The 16,102-nt window shown below is 40.8% G+C and overlaps 1 protein-coding gene across 1 annotated transcript; it reads left to right on the top strand.

Annotated features, from left to right (window-relative positions):
• Positions 1-121: 121 nt before the first annotated feature.
• reep2 (receptor accessory protein 2) lies at positions 122-15,696 on the top strand. Its single transcript, XM_061835206.1, has 8 exons — positions 122-695; positions 3,548-3,620; positions 6,584-6,660; positions 6,915-7,035; positions 7,139-7,252; positions 11,546-11,726; positions 13,486-13,649; positions 14,013-15,696. The coding sequence occupies exons 1-8, from the start codon at positions 340-342 to the stop codon at positions 14,079-14,081; spliced, it is 1,155 nt and encodes a 384-aa protein (XP_061691190.1). The 5' UTR covers positions 122-339; the 3' UTR covers positions 14,082-15,696.
• The last annotated feature ends 406 nt before the right edge of the window (positions 15,697-16,102 follow it).

Raw genomic sequence — 16,102 nt, 5'->3', positions numbered from 1 at the left:
GTACACATCTGTGAAGAATTGTCCTGGACCACTGGCTAAAAAGGCTCAACAGCAGCTCTACTTCCTGAAGAAACTGAAAAGAGGGAGAGCCCCATCCCTCCGTCATAATCACCTTTTTCAGAGGGACAATCGAGAGCATCCTCCGCAACAGCATCAAACAAAGCAGATGAAATTTTAACAGTAAATACATTGTATAATCGTTTGTCATTTTTACTTTTGGTAGGTGTGGATGAAATTCAGTATCAGATTTCGTGCTTTTTGTTGTTTTTTTTTTGCACTTGATATATTTTATACAAATTGATACAGGGCCTCCCAAAATCCAAATGTTTATAGTGCCCCATGGAGGCGTTGGGCGGCTCTGTTTGTGCGAGTGAATGGGAGGGGCGGCCAAGGCATCCTTTTGCTTTAAGAAGCACGCACACTTGCAGCAGTTTCACACAGCGACGCAAACGCGAAACAGCTTCCAGCCCGACACACTGCAGCACCTCTTTGACCGCTGCCGCACCGCAGCTGACGGTCGGCGGATTCGCACCCACCTCCCCTCCCCGTCTTCGCCACAAGCCGCGTCCACGAGCGGTATGGGGGCGGCCAGGGCCCACCACTAGCGAGTCACCGGTTCAACCTCGAGGCAGAGAGAGGGCCAGCGACCGCACGTCCAGCAAGATGGTGTCGTGGATGATTTCGAGGATGGTTGTGTGAGTAGTGTTGTAGTGGTCCGATGTTAGCCGGCTGAGCGGCGGCTCTATTCAGCATCTGAAGGACGAGGCCGTCTCCCCTGACGACTGTGATGCAGTGCTCGCTCTTAAGAAACACTTCCAACCGCCATTCAGATCTGATACACTAAAATGACGGCGCTCAGTTTATTTAACCGCAAATTAATTGAGATGACGCGTGGAAAGCTAGCAGTCGCTGGAAGCTAACAGCTAGTCAGTCACATTACCAACTGACAGATTTGGTTACAGTTGTTAGCACTTTAGCATCTTATTTATTCCCTAAAATAGTTTTATATGGGACGACTCACTCCATTGAACTTATCGCCCACTCAGGAAGGTTGAATTTTGCTGAATATGTGACTCTCGTCGCAATATGGTCACATTAGTCTAATAGTTTGTCGAATGTGAGGATTCTCATTTGATGCAGCAGACGCTTTTTTTTTATTTTTTATTTTTTTACACATTTAACATAACAATGTGATGGACGAACGGATGGCGGGACGTTAAATGCTCCAAACGCATTTACGCAGGCCTCTTAATGGACAGGGAATGACTCAACTAAAGTCAGCAGATGTCACAGACTCACTGTGCTGCTCCATTGCACTGCATTAAGGAGACAAATAAAGGTGCCAGGTCAATCCTTTAAACTCGCAAGGTGTTTGAATATTAGTGCTTTTTTCATTCGTCTATCTTCCTGTGATCGTATCAGCAGAGCTTGTAAATGATTTACTTTCTGGCGGCATCCATATTGCTGCACCAAAGGTGGAAGGCCTCAAGAGGAACATATTGTAATGATGGTGAGGTGGGGATTCTGCTGTATTTCAGTTCTTCACTGGGTGCACTTACGTCATGCACGTGACTGATTTCACATGTTCTGGGACAGAAGACCTACTTCAAACCCAAGCGATATATTAGATGTGCTGGTGTGGGAATACAATACTTGGGAAGCAGGAATCTATTGACTATCTATTACATGCATTCTATGGTTGGTACAGAAGCATCAGGATTCACTGGATGTTAAAATGGAAGAACTGTTTTTAAATTCTGGTCAAGCTTTGTAGTCTCTATTGCATCCATTCACCCAGATGAACATTTGTGAAACCAAAGAGCCTGGTTCATTATCCCTGTGTTCCGGTCTGGTGTTTGTTCCCTCAAAGTATGACGGATACAATACTCACAAATACCTCATTCTGGTCAAGTGGTTGGGGACTTTTGCAGTCAAGCATTGCTCTATATAATCCACAATATTTGCTCACGCACAGCAACGGAGCAAGATAAAGTATAGGTAGCTCATGTGGCTAAACACAACGTGGAGCGGCAGAAGTGTAAATGGATTACACGTCTGGTGACATCTCATAGGTCTGTCATCATCACCTTCATAGCAGAAAATAAGATGCAAAAGTATCGTTGTCAAGAAGGTAGGGTGAGGATTAATTAACAGGAAATGGACTGAGAAGGCATGCTAATTGCAATGCTATCGTAACATTTAGTCACAAACAACTGAACACTTGTCACATTGGTCTGGCCCCCAATGCTCACTGGAGCGGTTCTCCGCCGAGTGTGAAGCGCCTGGGATGAGAATCGGCACGTCCAAATCTGAGACCATGGCCCTCAGTCGGAAAAGGGTGGCGTGCCCACTCCAAGTTGGGGATGAGATCCTGGCCCAACTGGAGGAGTGCAAATATCTTGGGGTCTTGTTCTTGAGTGGGGGAAGAATAGAGCAGGAGATCGACAAGCGGATCGGTGCAGTGATGCAGACTTTGTATCGATCTGTTGTTGGTAAAGAGGGAGCTAAGTCGAAAGGCAAAGCTCTCAATTTACCAGTCGATCTACGTTCCTATTCTCACCTATGGTCACGAGCTTTGGATCATGACCGAAAGAACCAGATCCCGGATACAAGTGGCCAAAATGAGTTTCCTCCGCTGGGTGTCCGGGCTCTCCCTTAGAGATGGGGAGAGAAGCTCGGTCATCCGGGAGGGGCTCAGTGTCGAGCCGCTACTCCTCCGCATGCCTCCGCATTGAATGGGGCCAGATGATTTAGCCGGGAGGCCGGGGCATCTGATTCGGATGCCTCCCGGGTGAGGTGTTTCAGGCACGTTCCATCAGAAAGATACCACGGGGTTGACCAAGGACAGGGTTTATGTCAAGAAATGTTCTTGGTATTTATTTGTTTTGGAAGTTTATATCGGTTTGGAGCTCTGCAATTGTAGCCCAAAATGCATTTTTACTAATAATTGGCATAATAATTTTCTGTTTTGGTTTTAGACTTTGGTTTCTTTGTTTTTGGTTTAGGTCAAGAATTTTCATTTTGGTGCATCACTACTTTTGAACCCTGTCTGACCACGTACTGTAATCACTACCTAGTTTTGTAAAGCAAAAGCGGCAATAGCGAGGCAGTGTACAGTAATGGGACATACTATTGTGATGATAATAATAATATGATAGCTTGCAGTCTTCGTGGTCATTCTCTGCTGTGCTGTTATCTCACTGCTTCTGTCTCATCAAACTAATGACCACTAGGGTGAGAACGCCTGGCATAAATACTGTAAAAGTCCCAAAAATTCAACTATCCCACCCCCGACCCCCATGAAAGACTTATCTCACTTCCTGACTCGGTGTATGACGTTTGCGTGTTTTGATAAACCACTGCCCATCACGTCAGCACAAAGGAGCTGATTGTATATAGAAACCTACAGTTTGAGATAAAATATGACTCTCATGCTTTTTAAGCAAGCAGTCGTTCGTTTTAGATTTCAGAGTAAACATGAGAAGGTTGTGTTCACTTCTGTGTTTTATCTCTTCTAATTTGGGCTTTCTTGCTTTTGTCCCCTCAGCTTGGCCTTTGGGACCCTCTATCCAGCGTATGCATCATACAAGGCTGTCAAAACGAAGAATGTGAAGGAATATGTGAGTATCTCCGCTAGTTTCAAATCCAAAGGCATCATTTTTTGGCCCCTCTCTGCTGCTCCACTTTCAGGATTTTTTTGCCTCAGAATGTTGTCAACTGTATTTTGTATAAAATTCATCACGTGACTAAGCCATTGATAACATAGAGGTGGGGCAGCATTGCCTTTGAATTTTTTCACTTTCAGTTATAACATAAGATCCACATCATCAAATAAAGGAGCTGTTTTATAAATTCTGCCTTTGAAAAAATAATAAACCTTGGAGATTGTCAGAGGGGTGCTACTTCATTTATTTTTACTGTTGGGGATGTAATTGCTTCATATTAACAGCTGTTTTTTGTAATTTTGCCGCAAGTCGAATAATGTTCGTGTATTTAATCTCTTTAGGTCTACTTATTATATTAATGGCAGTAAGTTATGTTTCTGTAAAGTGGATATAGAAAGTGAAAACAAAGGTAGGACAAATGTGAAGAAATATTATTTTCCTGATAATAAAGACTAGAGTAAACCATGTCAGTCAAAGTATGTTAAAATTCTCCCTCACAGATTTTCTTTTTCAGTTGTATTGGGCAGGTCTTACTTCTTAATGTAATTATGGAATTATTTTGGAAACGTGTATTTATATGTATGTGTATATATATATATATATATATATATATATATATATATACACACACACACACAGTGAAGAAAATAAGTATTTGAACACCCTGCTATATTACAAGTTCTCCCACTTAGAAATCATGGAGGGCTCTGAAGTTTTCATTGTAGGTGCATGTCCACTGTGAGAGAGATTAAAAAAAAAAAAAAAAAAATCCAGAAATGACTTATGATTTTTTTTTTTTTTTTTTAACGATTTGTGTGATACAGCTGCAAATAAGTATTTGTCTATCAGATAGAATGCTAACCCTCAAATACCTGTTAGTCTGCCTTTAAAATTCCACCTCTACTCCATGTATTATCCTGAATCAGATACACCTGTGTAAGGTCGTTTGCTGCATAAAGACAGATGTCCACCCCATACAATCAGTGAGACTCAAATTTGTAACATGGCCAAGACCAAAGACACCAGAGACAAAATTGTACAACCCCACATGGCAGGAAAGGGCTACAGAGAATTTGCCAAGCAAATTAGTGAAAAAAGGTCCACTATTAGAAAATGGAAGAAGCTAAACATCCCGGTCAATCTCAATCGGAGTGGAGTCCCATGCAAGATATCACCTCGTGGTGTCTCAATGATCCTGAGAAAGGTATCAGGAATCAGCCCAGGACTTGGTCAATGTCCTGAAAAGAGCTTGGACCACCGTTTCTGAGGTGACTGTTGGTAATACACTAAGACGTCGTGGTTTGAAATCATGCATGGCACGGAAGGTTCCCCTGCTTAAGCCAGCACAAGTGGAGGCCCTTCTTAAGTTTGCCAATGACCATTTGGATGATACAGAGGAGTCATGGGAGAAGGTTTTGTGGTCAGATGAGTCCAAAATATAACCTTTTGGTCATAATTCCACAAACCATGTTTAGAGGAAGATGGATGAGGAGTTCCATCCCAAGAAGACAATCCCTAATGTGAAGCGCGGGGGTGGTAGCGTCATGCTTTGGGGGTGTTTTTCTTTACATGGGACAGGACGACTGGACTGTATTAAGGAGAGGATGACCCCGGCCATGTATTGTGAGATTTTGGGGAACAACTTCTTTCCCTCAGTCAGAGCATTGAAGACTGGTCGTGGCTGGGTGTTTCAACATTACAATGACCCGAAGCACACAGCCAGGAAAACCGAGGAGTGGCTCCGTAAGAAGCATATCAAGGTTCTGGTATGGCCTAGTCGGTCTCCAGACATCATCCCAATAGAAAATCTTTGGAGGGAGCGGAAACTCCGTGTTTCTCAGCGACAGCTCAAAAACCTGTCTGATCCCAAGCAGATCTGTGTGGAGGAGTGGACCAAAATCGCTCCTGCAGTGTGTGCAAACCTGGTGAACAAGTACAGGAAATGTTTGACCTCTGTAATTGCAAACAAAGGCTACTGTACCAAATATTAACATTGGTTTTCTCAGGTGTTCAAATACTTGTAAATATTTGCAGCTGTATCACACAAATAAATCGTGAAAAAAATCATACATTGTGATTTCTGGATTTTTCTTTTTAGATCATCAACCTCACAGTGGACATGGACCTACGATGAAAATTTCAGACCCCTCCATGATTTCTAAGTGGGAGAACTTGCAATGTAGCAGGGTTTTCAAATATTTATTTTCTTCACTTATGTATCATGTTTACATTTTGAAATCTATTTTTTATTGTACCATTTCATTTTTAATCCATTCTACCTATAATATGATAGATTTATAGTTTATCATTGGATGGGCATTTCTGCTAGCAGTTAAGCAACTACCCTTAGTGGATATGTGAGTATTCAAACCCCCTCCCCTCCCCCACACCCCCTTACCTCGTCACTGCAAAGAACGAGCGCAAGTAGGTGTGCCAAGCGGAGGAGCAGGGGCAGCATCAGCAATCTGGCCTGGCGCCTGGATTCGCACTAGTGAACAATCTCCTCCTTCCTGATAGGTTACCATAGCAACCTCTTTCTCTCTGTTTCTACTCAGCAGACGGCAACAGAAGGTGTGTGTGTGTGTGTGTGTGTGTGTGTGTGTGTGTGACCATTTTTAGAACTGTTTTCAATTCCTGTTTGCTCCAGTTTGTTGTAACTGGATTCAACTTTATTATTTTTGAATCATATTCACAGTATGTGTACTCACCTGATTGGTGTTTTTAGTAAATTTTGTGCTCAAGTCATTTCATTCTGGGCAGTGAATACCCTACATTGCCTTTGTCTCTGGAGATGAAACCATGCATACTGATGTGCAATGGCCTGAGCACATCTTGTTAAGCGTCATGTGTCTTTGCACAACTCCTGTGAGTGTTCAGGTGCTATTATTTTTTTCCCGTGTGTATTTCCATACGTTCAGGTGAAGTGGATGATGTACTGGATAGTATTTGCCTTGTTCTCTACTGCAGAGACGGCCACAGACTTGTTCCTATCCTGGTGAGTCAGGAGCTGCTCATGATCGGTCAGAACCACATTATTCTAGCATGCTTTAAATAAATAAATGCTTATATAATATCAATTGATGTATTCATGATGCTTCCAGTGCCACCACGTGTCCTAGTTATTTTTAACATGATCAAAGGACCGTTTTTTTTTTTTTTTTTTTTTTTTTTTTTTTTTTTTTTTTTTTAAATGGGCTCACAGTGATTGAAGCTTCAACCCTGATTTTCCTGCATTGTTTAATTCTCTAGGTTTCCTTTTTATTTTGAGTTGAAGATCGCCTTTGTGATCTGGCTCTTGTCCCCATACACCAAGGGCTCCAGTGTTCTGTATCGCAAATTTGTCCACCCAACCTTGTCCAACAAGGAGAAGGTAGGACAGTCCCATTGATGCTTGCCTAATGTATCAGATTTTTGTATTTCTCAATTGTTTTTTTTTCTCTTTTCCCTCTGTTAAATAATGCCACACATTGCAGGAGATTGATGATTATATTGCACAGGCCAAAGACAGGAGTTATGAAACCATGATGAGATTTGGAAAGAGGGGTCTGAACTTGGCTGCTAATGCTGCCGTCACTGCAGCCACCAAGGTGAGGGAGCTTTGCTGTGGCTCATGTCTCCGGCCTGGTACACACAATCATGCTGCTTTCGCCCTGATCCAACCGCTTCCTGGCCAAGGACATTAAATGCCGGACTTTCTCATGTCTTACAAGATTAGCCTATAGGAGTATCTTTTGATTTGAGCTGCGTCAAGAGTGATTTTGTTCCAATAATATGGTTTGAAAAAGGTCGGCTGACAATCTTAAACATTGAATATGTTCAATGCTTGGAACCAAAAACATTCGTGTGGAGAAAACTGACTACTTCTTCAGTCATGATACCATAAATGAGGTAAAATGGAAGGTAGCAAATCAAAAGTGACCTGACTAAGAAACAACAAAGTGGTAGTAAATTAAAACATCCTCACTATTGTAATTTTTTCCCGATTAATCTCTGTCCCCAGATGACAGCGTTTTCAAAAGCAACGGTTCTGCTTTGGTGCCCTCAGAAACATTTTGGTAACAGCGCACACCCAGTAGTGTCTATTTTCTTTTTGTGAGGTCACGTGAGACTTTGAGATCGGTGATGCATGCACGCAAAGATAAAATTCTTGCAGACTAAATAGTAGGTCTAAGACTTCAACGTGTTAAGTATTATGCACATAGTCTGTGTTGAAGTAGTGCAGATTCATTCATTGGTTGTCAATGTTTGTGTTGGAAGTATGAGGCCCCATAACTCAGTGGTTCGAGCATTGGTTTGGTAAACCAGGGGTCGTGAGTTCGTATCTCACTGGGGCCTCCGCTCCTCCAGAGGGGTTGCGTCAGGTGTAAAAACTGCCAAACAAATATGAGCTGTCATCTGCGATGTCACGCTGTGGCGACCCCTAACGGCACAAGCTGAGAGAAACTTACTATTTGTGTTGAAAGTACAGTATGTCAAGTGTTTTATTTCTTAGTTGGTTATCAATATGGCCAGGGCACCACATATTTAATTTCATTGAACTTTTATATGAATGACAAGGAACCTGACTGTGGTACCCTGCTGTTAATGAAATACAAATTATAATAAGCAACAGAAATAACTTGAGTCTGACAAAAATATAAATACTGTCAATGAAAATTTTATGAAAATTAATCAACGAATATCAGACAATGCTCTTAATTGTGGTTCAACTGAATTTATTTTAAGACAAACTCGTGAAATAGGCCCAGAGGAAAAATAGTACTGAGAACTTATTTTATTTCACAACCTTTTTAGGCGATCACTGCAATCACACGATTTTCGTAGCTTTCACAGAGACTCCTGCAACTCTCGGTGGATATTTTTACCTACTCGGGAGAAAACTGGAGCAAGCATCTCCAGTTTTCTCATGTTTGAAGGGGACTTTGCCCAGATGGCAGGTTTTGCCTCCTCCCACAGATGTTCAATATCATTTCGATCAGGACTTTTAGAAGGCCACTTCAGAGTACGTAGTCCAAAGTTTGGGCTTTGAGCCATTCTTGGGTATTTTTGACTGTTTTAGGATAATTATCCTATTGCAAGACGTGTGATTTAAATCAAGCCTTCCGACATTGAGCAGGCCATTTCCCTTCGATTTGTTACAAATTTTTCTTTTGCGACCATGTCCAGGGACTTTCGGTACAGTCCCGTGCATGTTTACTTTTCTGAATATGTCATAGGAACGTCAAGCTGCTTGGAGATGGTCTTATCGCCTTTACCTTTTAACGTGTGGTCTGTTTTCTAATGCTCCAGAACTCCTTTGCTTACGATGGTCCATGCCAATAAACAACAGTGGTTACTTGTTACCCTTTCACTACGGTGCAGACTGATTACAAATTACAGACGCCTCTGATATCGATTATAGGACATGTCTTATATGGCTGTAATATTTGTGTATGTGCAAACGTGTTTAATGCCACAAGGTTCAAGTTCACAGTCAACGAGAAAACCACAGTATGGACATTGCTGTGAAACAGTGTTTGCCCACTTCTTGATATTTTTGTTGCATGTTTGTCACAAATATTTCCCATCGCCGAACAAATTCAAATCTGTGTGAAGTTATGAAACCCAGTGCCTGTTTGGGCCACACTTCGCAGCAACAATTGCAAAGAAAGCGCTTGAGAAAACCTTCAGTGGCTGCAGCGGGGGTCAAAATACACAATGTCCCTACTTCATTTGCTTGGGAAAGCGCGAAAGTGTACATTAACACTACTAACTCGTGTCTCAGCTTGCATAGCATCAACACTCCTCCTCGCCTATCCACTCTTTCATCAGCCACAAATTCAAAATTCTTCCACTTAACATTAATGTCCATTCTCGTTTTTCTAAATATTAAAGAAACATGAATACAATATTGGAATCTGTATCTTGCTTAACTTTGACAAGAAAAAAGTTGATCAATATGACTTTTGATTGCACAATAAAATACATTAATATAGCTCATCTCAATCTCTGTATTTATGTATAGCAACGATAAAGGCATTTTATTCTCGCATACTTGATAAATAATACATTAATATTCTATAATTTCAAATACAGTATATATGAATTAAAAAGGGGTAGAATGGTGGATGATTGCGTCACACATCTTTTGTCACAGTTCTAGCCCCCCCCCCCTCCCCCGACTCTGCGGGGTTTGCATATTCACCCCATGCCTGTAGGGGTTTTCTCCAGGTACTCCAGTTTCCTCCCACATCTCAAAAACATGCAGAGTAGGTTAGCTGAAAACTCTAAATTGCCCATAGGCATGAATGTGTGAATGGTTGTTCCTATGTGCCCTGTTATTGGCTGGCAACCAGTTCAGGGTATACCCAACCTCGTGCCTCAAGAAAGCTGGGAAAGGCTCCAGCAAGCCCGTGATCCTAGTGAGAAGCAGAGCGGAAGATGGATAAAGGAATACAAAGTATTCGATTATAGGACCAGTTTAATATATGTTAAATATTGATCAGTGCCCTAAACTGCTCGAGCTTTCCATCAGTTGGTCCTTGGCCTGGAATTGAAATTGGAATTGCATTGAAAACCCATGATATACACCATAAAAAGCATAAAAAGTTAAACTGAGATAGTTATAACATTTTTCCGATCATCAAGACCAAATTAAGTAAAACAACGCTAGTAAATATAAAATTCAGTTTTGTAATGAGGATTCTGATTATTTTCTTTTATTAACGTGTGGGGTAATCAAAACCTGTATAGCCTTTTGGGAAGATGTTATTGACCCCAGAACTGAATAACTGCTTATCAAAATTAAGCTCTTACAATACTTTGTGCTGTGATTGTGGATGAATTTTTGTCCCATTCTTTTTCGCAGAATTGATTTAATATGATCATTTTTTTTTAAGCATTAACTGACTGTTCAAGGTCATATCCCATCATCTCAATTGGATTGAAGTTTGAGCTTTAACTTTGTCTGCCCAAAATCTCTTTTTTTTTTTTTTTTTTTTTTTTTTTTTTTTTTTTTTTTAAAAGCCTTTCAGAGGTTTGAATTTTTCATGTCCTACTGCATAGCTGTAGAATGCTTAATCTTGAGGGCAAGAACTGATAACCAGATGTTGGTCTGAAGGATTTTCTAGTAGATAGCAGAATTCTTCCATCTATCCATTATTCGAGCCGCTTATCCTCACGAGGGTCGCAGGAGTGCTGGAGCCTATCCCAGCTGTTATCATGCGCATACACCATTAACCAGTTGCCACCCAATCGCAAGAAATGTTCCATTAATATTTCAACTGCGAATAGGCCAGATCTTAAAAAAAGAAAACCAGGCATAATGTTATGTTAGCATAATGTTATTTTTATCTGCTACTATTTTTTTTTTTTTTTTTTTTAATACCAGATGTAAGGGTACATCGTCTTACAAAAGATAAACACTTGTCAGTACTCAGAATCCTATATATTTTTTTTTTTTTTCCCTTTTTGCCTTGGACCTCTCCCGTGGATGCCATTTATGTGCAGTGTCCTTCTCATGGTTGAGTCATGAGCACTTGGCTGAGGTCACTGAGGCCTGCAGTTCTTTGGCTGTCGTTCTGACTTGCGAGATTTGATGGGTTTTGATTTAGCTCCCCCTTAAAAAATGAAATCCTCATCAGAAAGTATATTTTGTAGTTACTTTGTGAGATTTCAAAACTGCCTTATCTGAACCATTGTGTGATGAATATGTCCCCCCTCAAAAATGATCAGGAAGTAGTGCTTTATCCCTTAAGTGTGTCTAGATATTTATATTTATGTATCTAGTTAGTGATATCTAGTGTATTTCTTGGATGACTTACTCTCAACATTATAATCATCAACCACTGTTTTTATGTCACATACTATATCTAATGCCTGTTTTGTTGATTGCTGTGCAGGGACAGGGTGTGTTGTCAGACAAGTTACGCAGTTTTAGCATGCAGGACCTGACACTCATAAACGCCGACGATGAGCTGTCTCTGCACTCTTCAGACGGTCGCATGAGACGAGACTCTGTAGACGACATGAGCTCAGGGGCCAGCACGCTTCCCCGGGCCAAGAGCGCCGCTACACGACAGAGTAAGATCACGTCCCTCACTGTGCATATATCTGTTGAACTACTCGAGTACTTCTCATTGTGCTGGATGGCGTTCTCCCCACTGAAAGACTAATTCTTAACTGGGGCAACTTGGGCTTGATGTCACGTGGTTTTAATAAGATGAGCCTGTAGAAGGGTGATTAATGGGATGAGAAGTGTCCTTGTGTTGGGCTCACAATCGGTGGACTGCAGAGAAAAGCAGACTACCAACAAAGACATGCACAAGAGCAATCCTCATACCAGTCAAAAACAAGTCAGAGTATTTGGAAGAGGTTAAAAATAGTATTAAATTTCTGAAGGATCCATACTGCAGTAGTTGTATAGTAACACAGGATACAGCAGTACAGTGAAGCTTGGATATTCCCAGAGAGGGGGCCTCACATAGATAGTGAAACTCTGCCAGGAATATATATCCCCCCATCCCAAGCCAAAAAGGTTCACAATTGCCACTAGATTCCACAAGATGGGGCCAAAGTGCTAATCATTTTGAAATGAAATTCCTCAACTGACTTCAGCTTGATTTCTTGACAGCAAGATGCCACTAAATGGTGCCAGAGCAATACTGACTACTGATTACTGACTACTACTAATACTGACTGACTGATATTTGAAAATATGCAGGGGTTATTGTCTTGGGGTGTCCCAATCCGGTCTGTTTTCAGAAAATAAAAACAAGTATCATATCAGATTTGTTGTAAAGTCTTTGGCATAAGCACACTTATACAAAGTCTGTTCCACACTCCACTCCAGCACTTTTATCCAGCAGTGAGCGGATCACAACAGCAGTGTCTGTAAAGATGCTAACAAAATAGCAAGGAGTGAGAGTGATGTCGGCCGCGTGGCAGTATTTTCCATTTTAGTCCACAAAAGACATTAGTGTTGAGTGCAAAACACGTCTGCCACAAGTTTTCCACGGTGGCTCAGAATCCAACAAGTTGAACGTGACCAAACTTTGATGCGCATTTGAAGCAGCGTCACAATAAACAGCATGAGATTCCACTGAGGCGAAGACACACACCTCTTGCTCTCTAAAAAAACAACCAGTGCTGCCTGAACTACTTAAAACATGGCAAACTCCCAGGGTACTGTAACAAAGTGGGATGACTGTTTTATGTCAATATTTAATTGCGCACCTTAACCCTCACTCCGTTATTCCTATGTGGCACAACCCTGTCGGTAAAACTATATCCCAGATAAATAAATGCGTTTAAGAGTGTATTTCCGAACATGTGGACAAATCAAACACTCTTCACACGATATACTGACCGTAATAAATAACTGAAGTGAACTTGAATTGATATTTTGCACTCAAGCTTAATTGCTTATCAGTGAAGTTTTAATTGAATGCAAATACACTTACAGGAGGGGTTTTATAAAAGGAGTAGAATTTCATTGATGTGACCCTTTTAAAGGTTCTTAAAATGTTTAAATGTGACTATGCCTCCAGGTAGCCTGCGTGGTTACGATTTTGATTATTGTCATCGATCAAATAATTTGTTAATGACAACATGAAAGATTCCAAGATGGAGGCACACAAGTGATCTGGTCATTACCTCAAAAGGCTGAAAGTCTTATTGTGGAGTTCTGCTCCATTTCTTTCTGTATTATAAAATCACCACAAAGCTTTGGTGAAACTTGTGAAAGCAGTTGTTGCATCAGCAGTTTGAACTTGATCAGAAGTAGAAAACAGGAAATACGGGATCTGTTTCTCATGACAGTTTTTCCTGTCCAAATCCACAGCTCGGTCTATGGCTCACATGTCCCTTGCAGATGATATCTCATCCCAACACAGCTCAGACCTATCAGATGCAAAAACTGAACACTCTGATGAGGATCCAGGGGAAAAGGCCCCAAAGCGGACCACTACCGCAAAGACAACCAAGAAACCTGCAGTAAAGACGGAGGTACACAAAATAAGTTGACCACGGGCAACAAAGTAGAAAAAACTAGAACGCCGAGTCCGCACCTGTGTAATGTGCCTCACACAAAATCCTTGTGGACCTCATTTTACGTAGACAAAGTCCATGAAGATGTTGGGTCAAATGTGAAATCCCTGTTCTGCTTTCCCTGTTTAGATGCATTCTGGTGCATTCATTGTATTTATTATCAAGTGAAAATATTAGCCACAGTCGTTCTCCTGTGAGACTTGCATTCTCATGCAATCCCGTACGTTGTCCTCCAACTTCACCAACTCTTTTTTTTTTTTTTTTTTTTCTTTTTTTCCCCCTTTGTTCTCCTCTTTCCCATCCTGTTTCTCCCTTGGGAAGGCACAATGCAAGATGGTGAAGAAGGCACCAAAGAAAAAGACCATATCCAGTGCAGAGACACCCCCATGAGGCCCTCTATGTCTGCAGGCATACACTCTCCACCCACAGCCTCGCAGCAACCCCACCTACGTCTGGTCTCCACATGAACACAAACATGAAGCACCAAATGCTGTCTGAATTTAGTTTTTGATATTTCCCCACTCTGTGGGTCTCTTAATTTGTGTCTCTGTGTCGTGAGCATTCCCAAGGGTTCTTATAACCTTTTTATTTAAAAGTTATATTCGTGTTCCTTTCTCATTTTAGATGTGACTGTATTAGATGGGAAAATAACCTGACCAGTATGAAGACTGACATGCATTAGGCAAGTAGCACAAATTATGATTCCTACGACTCCTTATTTTTTAAATTGGCCCTGCCACCCAAGAGATTGTCTGCTTTAAAGTTAATCTGGCTCAGCAATGGCTTCCTTCCTCTCCAACTCTCTAATTGTCCACTGAAGCAGCAAATGTTGGTTGGCTTCATTTCTGAGTTCTGAAGTGGGATGAGGTTTTGATCATTTGTCTGCTGGACTTGATTTTATGTAGTTATTCCAACTTTTGTATGGTTGAAAGTCTGGAAAAAGGCAGCACGATAATTCCTGTGTTGAGTTTGCATGCTCTCCCAGTCCTTGTGTGGATTTTCTCCAGGGACTTTGGCTTCCGCCTACATTTCCAAAACAAGCCTGTTGGGTCTCTTGAAGACTAAATTGCCCGTTGGTCATAATGTGACTGAGAATAGTTTGTTTTTCTTTATGCGGCCTGCAATTGGCTGGCAAAGAGTTGAGCAATCACCCCACCTCTCACCCAAATTTTGCTGGGACAGGCTCCAGCTCATGCATGTCTCCAAGAAGGACTTGCACTCTAGAAAATAGCTAGGGAGAGGGGTGCTATTTCTACACATTTCCATTCATATCACTTCTATTGCTCAGGTGTGACTGCTGTATTAATTTATTTGGCTCTTTAACAGCAGTTAAGTCTTCTCATCCCCTTTTTGTTTACTATCCAAAGAGAGTTTTGGGGCTTGGCTGGGGTATTTCTGGTTCCCAGGGCTCCACAGGTGTTCCACCAGGCCACCACTCTATTGGGTTCAGTTTTCTTTCGCTGTTGCTGCTGCTCTAATGGGATTTTAAGCATGATGCTAAAAGTGTGAAGCAAGGTAAAAGCAGTAGAGGGAGACAAAGTCCCCCTCTACTGCTGTTGATGTAAATAGAAAAAAAAACGACTGTAAATATATTGCGAGTTGGCTTGCCTTATTCTCTGGGCTTTAAGCTGTTGTCTTATCCAGCATTTTCAGGTCAATATCTTGATCAAGTACAGTTTTAAAAGTGGAGGGTCATTTATTTTCCAATGAAGTTGTTTATGAGTGTTTTTAACTTTGTGTTCAAAGACTTAATCCTCTATTACACGGCAACCTTTACACTTTGCTTTCCTTTAGAACCTGATTGACTGGAAGATCTGCTACTGGAATACTTAAACAAAAAGTTTTAAATTTTTGTTTACATTCAATTTATAGTAGTATTGTACACTGATTATATGTATAGTTGTGCAAATTCTTAAAACTCCATCGCAATCACAAATGTGTGTGTGTTGGAATGGTATCTTCATGTATCAGTATTAAAACTGCTAATAAAGGAGAATGGATTGACTTGTCATTTAATTTTTTTCCATTAGATCTAATCAGTTTAAATGTTTAATTCATAAATCCATTAAATGTAACTTAATTTCTGTATCGTGATTGTTATTATGATTAAAAATAATCCATTCATCCATTGAAATCATTAGTCTTTGTTGTTTGCTGGTATGGTTTTATTCTAAAGGGCTTTATTTAGCTTATTTCTAAAAACCTGCACGACTAATAACTTTTGAGGGGTGGGGGCGTCAGGGTTAATTAAGATTAATTTAACCTACAAAAAGTAAATCTTGAATACAGCACTCACTATCTTGATGCTTGTATTTATGTGAAGAAGCTAACAAAATTATTGTAAGATTTGCTTGGATTTTCAAAGGCTTTAACTCAAGATGATATCCCAATTTTTTTTTTTTTTTATCTCT

Source organism: Syngnathoides biaculeatus, chromosome 11 (assembly GCF_019802595.1).
Source record: "Syngnathoides biaculeatus isolate LvHL_M chromosome 11, ASM1980259v1, whole genome shotgun sequence".
Classification (NCBI taxonomy): domain Eukaryota; kingdom Metazoa; phylum Chordata; class Actinopteri; order Syngnathiformes; family Syngnathidae; genus Syngnathoides; species Syngnathoides biaculeatus.
This window is presented reverse-complemented; position numbering and strand designations above follow the sequence as displayed.